Here is a 10,474-nt window from a genome sequence, read left to right as displayed (position 1 = left end):
GTTTGTTTTTTTTTTTGGGGGGGGGGGGGGGGGGGGGGGTTCTCCCAGTCTGGGTTGCAGCACTGATAGAGCTCATGACTCATGCAAAAAGACAAACAGAATCCCGGTTCATAGGCCAGCTCAAGTGAAGGGCTAAAGAAACACTGAAGGAGGATTCAGATTTCATGTTCAGTAAGTTAGCTATTTACAGGGTCTAAACTTTTACATGCAGGCACTGGAGGGTCTCATAGTTACATTTTTAGGAAAGAAAAGATGCAACGCCTTGTGCTTATTTAATACAATGCTTTTCTAACTGCATAAAGTCGACTAATTATTTCTCTTATTTAGAATTAGCATGTTATCTGACTGGAACCCATTATTAGATTCACTTATTTAATCTAAATTCTATTAACACTATTTCTGAACCTATTAATGCTCCAACCTGTGGCTGCTAACTAAGGAATGGGAGAGGACTGAAATTAATCATGAAAGAAACTTCTGTGCCAAAGATAAACAGATTCACGGCGGCAGAAGATATGAAATGTTGACAGAATGTTTATTTACATTCAGACACTTCAGAACTCATGGCTGACCTGATTAATTTACTGATACGAACAGAATTTAAATGTATGTTCACAGTTGCACACAATGACAAGTAGACCTGCATTTGTCAAACTGTGTGAGTCCTGCTGTCGGTGTAATTTATTCTTTTAGATTAACTGAGGATAGCACCACCACAAACTACCGCTGATGTGATGATGAAATATATTTTGGGGTTTTTTATTTATTTATTTATATATATATATATATATATATACATATATATATATATATATATATACACACACATATGTATAGCCGAGACTGCAAGACCAGACTGACCAACCTGTGCACTGCCTGGATTGATTACAAGAAGGCCTATGACTCAATGCCCCACAGCTGGATACTGGAATGCCTAGAATTGTACAAGATCAATGGGACCCTAAGAGCCTTCATCAGGAACTCAATGGGGATGTGGCGTACAACACTAGAGGCCAACTCCAAGCCCATAGCACAAGTCACCATCAAGTGCGGGATCTACCAAGGAGATGCTCTGTCCCCACTGCTGTTCTGCATAGGCCTGAACCCCCTCAGTGAGATCATTAACAAGACTGGCTACGGATACCGACTACGGAACGGAGCAGTTGTCAGCCACCTCCTGTACATGGATGACATCAAGCTGTATGCCAAGAGTGAACGAGACATCGATTCACTGATCCACACTACCAGGCTATACAGCAATGACATTGGAATGTCGTTCGGACTGGAGAAGTGTAGTCGGATGGTAACAAAGAGAGGGAAGGTAGTCAGAACTGAGGGGATTGAACTACCAGAAGGCAACATTGCAGACATAGAGGACAGTTACAAGTACTTGGGGATCCCGCAGGCGAATGGGAACCATGAAGAGGCCGCTAGAAAGGCTGCAACCACCAAGTACCTGCAGAGGGTCAGGCAAGTCCTGAGGAGTCAGCTGAATGGTAAGAACAAGATCCGGGCCATCAACACGTACGCCCTGCCCGTGATCAGGTACCCTGCTGGGGTAATAGGCTGGCCAAAGGAGGAGATAGAAGCCACTGACATAAAGACAAGAAAGCTCCTTACCATGCATGGAGGGTTTCACCCCAAGTCCAGCACCCTGAGGCTGTACGCTAAGCGGAAGGAAGGGGGTCGGGGACTGGTGAGTGTCAGCACCACAGTCCAGGATGAGACAACGAACATCCAAGAATACATTGGGAAGATGGCCCCAACTGACTGAGTGCTCAGTGAATACCTCAGGCAGCAGAAACCCAAGAAAGAGGAGGGAGACGAGGAACCATCATGGAAGGACAGAGCCCTGCACGGTATGTACCACCGGCAGATAGAGGAGGTGGCTGATATCCAGAAATCCTACCAGTGGCTGGACAAAGCTGGACTGAAAGACAGCACAGAGGCACTAATCATGGCAGCACAAGAACAAGCTCTGAGCACAAGATCCATAGAGGCTGGGGTCTATCACACCAGGCAAGACCCCAGGTGCAGGCTGTGTAAAGATGCCCCAGAGACAATCCAGCACATAACAGCAGGGTGCAAGATGCTAGCAGGCAAGGCATACATGGAACGCCATAACCAAGTGGCCGGCATAGTGTACAGGAACATCTGTGCCGAGTATAACCTGGAAGTCCCGAGGTCAAAATGGGAGATGCCCCCAAGGGTGGTGGAGAATGACCGAGCTAAGATCCTGTGGGACTTCCAGATACAGACGGACAAAATGGTGGTGGCTAACCAACCGGACATAGTGGTGGTAGACAAACAGAAGAAGATGGCCGTAGTGATCGATGTAGCGGTTCCGAATGACAGCAATATCAGGAAGAAGGAACACGAGAAGCTGGAGAAATACCAAGGGCTCAGAGAAGAGCTCGAGAGGATGTGGAGGGTGAAGGTAACGGTGGTCCCCGTGGTAATCGGAGCACTAGGTGCGGTGACTCCCAAGATAGGCGAGTGGCTCCAGCAGATCCCGGGAACAACATCGGAGATCTCTGTCCAGAAGAGCGCAGTCCTGGGAACAGCTAAGATACTGCGCAGGACCCTCAAGCTCCCAGGCCTCTGGTAGAGGACCCGAGCTTGAAGGATAAACCGCCCGCAGGGGCGTGCTGGGTGTTTTTTTTTTTTTTTATAACATAACATCAGTGTAGAATAGGAAGTTGAGAAGACTCAACAAAGTCTTTTAGCACTGGTTTGGATCCATTTCCTTATCCAGTAAATTTCTGCTGAAGTAAGTTTAGTTTGAAAACAGATGTTGTGCACATACAGTCATAGTGGTTCTTAGAACATTTTGACAGATTTGTTTAAACTACATAATTTTAAACCTAGAAATTTAGAATTTACATGCAGTACCATTAAAGTCGGGAAACAGCGACCAACGGTGAATGTTTCACAGCCACATGAGAGGGTACAGAGTAAACATCAAATACCTCAGTGAAAGTGTGACCCTATAAAGACCCATGGTTTGACCTTTGCCCCATGCTCTGACCTGCTTGTGTGGATTTCCTGCGGGCTTTTTTGATGTCTTCTTCAATCTTGTTGCTGAGTTTGATCTCCAGCTGCTGCGTCTTTAGCTCCAACTCTTTCTGCCTGTCAGACAGAGCTTTACGAGCCTGCCAGAGATAAGAGTCTGAAGTAAAGACTTTCACAAAACAATCTGAATTTCTGGCTGAGCTTCAGGCAGCAAATGTTTTCCTTTAAACAATGTGCAGCATCACGCTAACACGATAAAATAATGTTACAGTCTTCTTCAATTCACCACAGTGATAATGCTGTCTGCACCATTCATGCATCATTCAGTGTTAAAGCTTTCTTTTGACAGCCAACAATGTCAGTAACTTATTTGCAGTCCTGCTTTAAATGCTCAGTCGCCCATCAGATTACTTTATTTGAGAGAAACTGTTGAGTCCTTTCTCAGCATGATCGCTGATCATAAAGACACTGACAGATGATGTTAGACGAGCTTTACCCAGTTGCTTTCTATTGTATATATAAACAAAGACAAAATATCCAACAGATGAGAAACAGCCATCTGCTTATAGAAGAAATGTGGAATTATAATCAGCAGTGAGATGATTCCCTAAATAGTTTATACTGCCATATGAAATAATATAACGTACATGAGTTCTTATATTTGTATGAGCTTGGATACCTTCTCCACAGCCGCATAGCGGCCAACCATCTGCTTCCGTAGGTCGGCAATGTGGTGGTCGAGCCTCTTCATGTCCTTCTTAAAGTTTTCCCTGAAGGTCAGGAAGGGCTTCTCCACTTCACTCTGGAGCTGCTCAAAGAAAACAACACATACTGAATACTGATTTTTTCTGAGCAGAAAAAAAATGATGAAAAGCTAGTTTCAGGCAAGCGTTTGTCAGTAAAACATGACTGGCCATTGCTATAATAGAAAAATAGCCCTTTATTGTCATTGTACATGTACAATGCTCTACACCAACTGTGCCGTAATAACATATAGACAGCAGACAGCAGGAATAAATAGCAAACAGGAGAAATACTGACTGCAGCTTTCCTGCTATGACAGAATTGATTCATTAAACTTACAGTTCCAAAATTTCTGAGTATCTTCTTCTTTGAGATAAAAAGGTGAGAGGCACAGACATTAGCCAAAAGTTTTGCTAGTGGCTAATTAGCCAAATATTTGCACTGTTGGCTAGTCAAAAACAGTTTAGCATTCATATACTTTGGTTTGTTGAATCAACAACAAACCACAGAAAATGTAAGTGAGGAAGATTATTCACAGAAGGAGAAAGTCTCCCGGGAGTGGACATCCCAGCAAATTCCCACAAACCTCAATAAGCTAAAGCAACGTTTCAAATAAGAGTGGGCTAAAGTTCCTCCACAATGATGTGAGAGACTCATAAAGTCAAACAGAAAAAGCGTACTTCACTTTATTACAGGTACAAATGCTTCTACAAGCTACCAAATCACATGACGCACTTAATATTTCACACCATCTGCTTCTGCATTTATACTTAGTTGCTGTTAAATGAATAAGGATAGTGTAATATGTCATTTGTTGTCAGTCATTTGAGGTTGTTTTTACATGTCCTTTTTTTTTTAACATGACCGTATTTACAAAATAACGCATAGAAAAGTCATTAAGCCACTCAGGTCCATTGTATGTCCTGACACTGATACAAAATAGAGCCAAGTTTGGTCTCATTTAGCACTTCGTGACTTATAGTGTTCACTACTCAAAACCATGTGGTACTTTGATTGGTTTCAGAATTCTGGTAGCTGAAAGGGAAAACAAATGTGTCAGGCAGATTCATGCACTGAACAACAAATACAGCGACTGTTAATGCACATTAAGAGAAGTTTCAATAAAATGACTTCTTCTTCAAGAGCAACTCAGGTTTATAGAGTTTAGATTACAGTAATGCTAGTGATTAATCACAAAGGGACACCCTTTAATCACCTCTCTGTTTATCAGATTTAATTATCCAGAACCTTAATTAGCTCCATTCGCTCTGGTTGCATTTCATATATCATGTCAAAATAATTTCCCCCAGGGATCAATAAAGTATTCTGATTCTGATTCTGATGTCATCATCTTCTGACACTGAGCTATTTTAGATCACAAATGCTTTGATATGAAGGAGCCAAGCAAAAACCAGAATCTCAGTTGTTATCATTCATTTGCTTCTCTTTTTGCTTGATCCTTTATTGGTAAAGTGGCTTTTAAAGTTAACAGCACATCTTCCAGATCCAAGTTTCTGACAAGGCCATATTATTTTTGAATGACAGCAGCAAGCCCGTCACTGGTAATATGCAATGTGGTGTCCTGTCCCAGCTGTCAGTGATGAATGAGATGTGCAGCTCCTTCCTGCAATCACACCGTCATTCAAAATTCATTTCCACTTAAACCCTTCCTTCTCCTCCAAGAACCTGGAAAAGTGCCGCACATCTGTGCATCACCGATTCCATTTCCTCCATCACTCCAGCTGGAATCCTGGCCTCTGTCTTTTGTCTTCCCCTCTTTCCTTCGACATCAAACATCGAAAACGATCTGAAAATGAAGAGCGCTAGCTGGCCCCTTGAAGACTTTGAAAGCATTACTGAGTTCTTAAGACAGAAGATGCCTCGCTCGTAAATCATCTGCTACCGGTTCCCGCAGCCTTTCTGCTTGTGGGGAAATCGCGATTAAAAATTATTTTTAAAATAAATCAATAAATAAAATGTTGAGTCAAAGCCTCCGTGTCACACACATGTGCTTCAGCCCACAGAGCCATCAGGAAGCCCTTTACTCTATGTCACTGCATTAGAAGGCAGTCTGTCTGCCTAGTGAGTCACATGTGCTGTAGGCTGCAGTACCCGCAGCCAATATGGACGTACTGTAAAACCAAGCAGCAGCGACCGTCCGGAGTGATCAGCCAATAAAATACAGTGTGACCTCTTCATCATAAGGCTTAAAGAGGTTAAACAACTGGAAACATTAGTCCACCTGATAAAACATCCCCCAGTTTATTCAGTAACTGTAAGGTGAAATAAGAGCCTTGGCTCTATGAATAAGAGACGCTCACAGGGAGATGCAGGAAGTCTCTTTGTTCAAATCACAGGGCCACAGTCACATTTATCACTGTTCAGGGTCCCTGAAGGTTACGTTAAAAAGTTAACTGGGTTAGATCACATCTTATGGCTTTTATCTAAGCTAAACCTATTTTCAGTGTAGGTTTAAATGACCCACTTTTAAAAAAGCAGGAGCCTGGGGAAAAGAGGAATTGATGGGCTTTAACAGAAAGCTCAGCAGAAGTGTTCACACCAGTACTCTGTAGTTTCCAAACAGCTGTGGATTAACTGAGTGGCTGGTTGTTAATGCATCAGACTGAAGAAGCGAACTGAACTTTGGCTAAACAAAGTCGGTTAAAAAAACAAAACAAAAAGTGAAGAAATCTTCATTTAGACCTTTGTTTGTGCATTCTCATAAACGTGCGATCTCAAATGAATGAAAACTGTAAAAATGTTGTGTTTTTTTACAAATGTGATGCAACGCAAATAACGTATTATAAAGCTAGGTCGCATTCAATCAGAATATCCTGTCTTCCTTCTCTCGCCTCAACTGGTCGCGACAGATGGCTCCCTGAGCCTGGTTCTGCCGGAGGTTTCTTCCTGTTAAAAGGGAGTTTTTCCTTCCCACTATCGGCAAGGTGCTTGCTCATAGGGGGTCACATGATTGTTGGGTTTTTCTCTGTATGTATTATTCTAGGGTCTACCTTACAATATAAAGAGCCTTGGGGCGACTGTTGTGATCTGGCGCTGTATAAATAAAGTTGAATTGAATAGCAGAGACAAACTGATTCCTGTCCAGAGTGGAAGGCACTAACTGTTAGTTTGTTTTAATCATTCTGATAAGAGAAACACAAATAAAACAAGAAACAGCACCCTCATTTTGTGCATGTATTCACTTTTATATCAGTGTAAAAGTCAAAATATGTTGTCACCATGTACTTCCATGTTCCATTTTCTCAGTTTGTCTTAAATAAATAATGGCACGGTGCAATATGTCATGTTAATCTCACTTTGCATATAATCTAATTTTAAGACCTGCTAAAACCAGGTTAGGTATTTCCTAAAGTGACAGAGGGTGTCCTTTCTTTCTTTTTTACCACGACTAACTTTAAGCTGTTGTTGTGAATGTAATCTGGCCAAAGAAAACAATGTTGCCTCTTAAAGCCAGTTCTGGTTTGGTCTAAACTATGTCTGTGGTGTGCGGGGGAGGAATCCATTCAGCATTTTGTAAACAAAACAAACACTGGACATATCTTGTATAATATAGCGATGCTAGCTTTGTGTTTATTGGTATCCACCCACTTCATGTTGCCACTGGTAGTTTTGCCTGTTATTGAGACATTCCGTGGTCTCTGGTTGCCACATTGTTGCTAAGCTTTTCCTGTCTGCATCTATTGTATGCCCTTTTGTGCTTTAAGAGATAGACAGGCATGGCGAATAATCAGGCAGTCAGAATACTATGAAAAATCTGTTTAGTTAATATTTGGTTTCATATCTTATTAACCGGATCCGACAGAGTTTGATGAATTACCTTCGAGGAGAACTTAAGGTGAACTTCAGCTTCGTCTGCCAGGCTCTTCTTCAGCTGGGCCCAAGCCTCCCCCAGAGTACTGAGAGCAGATAAGAAGGAGGGAGAGTGTGAGTGGTTAATATATTACACAATAAAAGACCACACACACTTTTATAAAGACTCATAGGGTGGGCATGGAAGCTGTCAGAGAAAATGGGGGGGTAAGACTGAGCCGAGGGAGCAGGATGAATCCCACACACACACACACACACACACACACACACACACACACACACACACACACACACACACACACACACACACACACACACACACACACACACACAGAGTTGAGGCTCATGAGTAGTCAGTGCAAAAGTTCACAGAAGCACAAGTAACCGGTAAATCTACAGAGCTGAGCTGAGGTCCACCGCCAGTTCAACAGATGATTAGGATGTATGGGACATGAGATATGGCTCCACTTATTCTCTCAGCTTCGAGTGCAGCTTTCTCAACACAGCTGGGGGCAGTAAAACTCAGAAGGCTTGTTTTGAAGACGAGATGATGCACATTACATTATCTTCACACGCAACTTGTCTTTTTAATAGTGCAGATATATGTTTGCATTCTTAGACAGAATGGTTTATGGCAACAAGATCATGAAGACTGTAAAACAATCACTTGCTTAGGCAGACAGTCACAGACACACGGCTTTAAGTCCAGGACTGGAGGTCTTCGCGGGTCAGCGGGTCACTTCAAAGCGCCGCTCTGAGTGGAAGACCTGTGAAATTCCCTCACACTGACATCCAGAACATTCCAAACACTGTCGGAGCAAATTCGGGTACCTCCAGATCGACGCCATCTAAACCATTGCGAGCTTTTCAAATCATAGAGATCATTTTAAAGCTTAGATACAACAAAAGCTGCCTAACGGCAATCAGCAAGCATGATTTCTATAACAGTTACACCAAATCATCAGTGTCGTCCAATCAGGTTGCGGAATAAGCTGTGCACCTTTCTTCAGGTGAAGGTTTGTGCCTATTAAATGCTTAATAAGTTCATTCTTGTTTCTCCCACCTCTTCTTTGCTTTTTTAATTATGAAATGATTTGCCTGACAGATAGCTAATATCATCATAAAAAATTAATGGCATAAAAAACTGATGCACCACCGGGTGTTGGCTTAATTGTTGATTCTAGTGTGTCCAGGTTATACCCAGCCTCTCACCCTGTGACACCTAGGCCACGATACACACCAACCCCTTGACTCAAGACAACATTTCAGTTTCCTGCTTTTAAAGTTCTCGAAAAGTCCTGCTAGACACAAGTCATGCAACTCGACAACCATCTTGGTAATATCTCTAGGGCCTTATTTGGAGAGCTATTTTAAAGCTTCTATCTAAATGAAAGGGGAGACATACATCTAAATTGAGCAGTCACTGGCACATAAAAACAGCATGTGTTAACCCACGACTGTTTTCTACACTCATTGGTTTTAACAAGTCGATTTGCCTGTGTGAAATTGTGTGAATGTGTCAGTGTCTTCTGAAAAGTCTAACCTTAACTATCGGAGTTCACACACACTTTACATTGGGAACTACAGAAATTGACCCTTTTGTCATAACAGTGACATCGTTGTCTTTAAAGACTGAAAGCAGATGTGTTTATGTTTGATGCCTCAGTAACAAAGGTATGGCTGAAATGAAGATAGATGTCAGCATTAAAAGAGTCAGCCACCATGGCTGAACAAAGAAAACAGCACCACCGACAGAATCTTCCTATAAATAAGCAACACTTCTGTTTACATTCAGTGGTACTCACTGAAATGTAATCTGTATATCCTTGAGGTCTGACCAATGCGCTGAAGATATTTATTTATTTATATTTTGCTCAAGTCATAAAATCCTTATTTCGTTGTACATATACAATAACAATAAAGGGCTATTCTATTCTATTCTATTCTAATGTTCAGCTGAGTGTAACACGAGTTTAAGTAAAGCAGAAAATTCTCACATTCAAAAATCTAGAACCATCAAATGTTTGGCATGCGTGCTTAAAAACTGACTTAAATGATTGAATTGAAATACAACTTTTTCACCTAATAAATCAATTTTTTGGTTTGTGGGTAGAAAAATAAGCTTGAAAACACTCCTTTTCTACACACAAGAAGGCTATTTTATTATTCTTTGCTCAATATAGACCAGATTAACAGCTCATACAGATGCAGTATCTTTCCACCTTAAAAAGACATCAGATGAAAGACAAACCTTGAACTAAGAGGAATCTGGATATTATGATTCCAAACTGGAAAAACTGCACCACTTCAAACATTCTTCACACTCAATAACTTATATGTGCCATGTGCCTGCAATCTTGCATTCCCAAGTGACAGTCACTTGGCAACAAAATGCTGCATCTCAGGGAAAATGAATCTCTTGCCATGCACTTCCTCATTCAGCATAGTACAGTATTGGTAACTATAAAAAAAATGGTCACATGCCTCACATCCCCACCAAACAAATGGCAAATTCAGGAATAAATAGATGGCTGGTTCTGGGCTGCGGCTGGTCGGATGGTAGGAACCGACCAACAAAACAGTGATTGTCCTGTGTGACAACAGAGCCAGCCTTAGGGACGGCATAATGAAAGCATTGTGTTGCACTTTTGTGGGTGTGGGCAGACTGAGCTGGCTGGCATAATCTGGATTCTATATGGGACAATTCCATCCCACTCTGTTACCATCCTAGCATGAAGAGGGGTTATCTTATATGCATGTAAACACTGAAAGGGAGGGTAAGTGTAGCTGAACCCCCCTTACATCCGTGTACAGTTTGCCTTCTTTCTTTGTCTGATAGAAATGATAATAATGTCAAATAAAGTGTCCAATATTTTTCAGCCTATGT

General features: G+C 41.8%; 1 protein-coding gene across 1 annotated transcript in view; it reads right to left on the bottom strand.

The window, feature by feature from the left end:
* Positions 1 to 10,474, bottom strand: part of gas7b (growth arrest-specific 7b) — a 64,078-nt gene that overhangs the window by 6,599 nt on the left and 47,005 nt on the right. The window contains exons 9-11 of the mRNA XM_086304969.1: positions 7,595 to 7,673; positions 3,692 to 3,820; positions 3,029 to 3,152 (exon numbers count right to left, since the gene is read on the bottom strand). Of these exons, the coding sequence (XP_086161095.1) occupies positions 3,029 to 3,152; positions 3,692 to 3,820; positions 7,595 to 7,673 (332 nt within the window). The remainder of the gene's footprint in view (positions 1 to 3,028; positions 3,153 to 3,691; positions 3,821 to 7,594; positions 7,674 to 10,474) is intronic.

This window comes from Aulonocara sp. 'chitande type north' Nkhata Bay, linkage group LG8 (assembly GCF_057382095.1).
Source record: "Aulonocara sp. 'chitande type north' Nkhata Bay isolate Kocher_YH1m ecotype deep benthic linkage group LG8, A_spYH_male_GT1.1, whole genome shotgun sequence".
Lineage (NCBI taxonomy): Eukaryota > Metazoa > Chordata > Actinopteri > Cichliformes > Cichlidae > Aulonocara > Aulonocara sp. 'chitande type north' Nkhata Bay.
The sequence above is the reverse complement of the archived record's forward strand: the minus strand, read 5'-3'. Positions and strand labels throughout refer to the sequence as shown.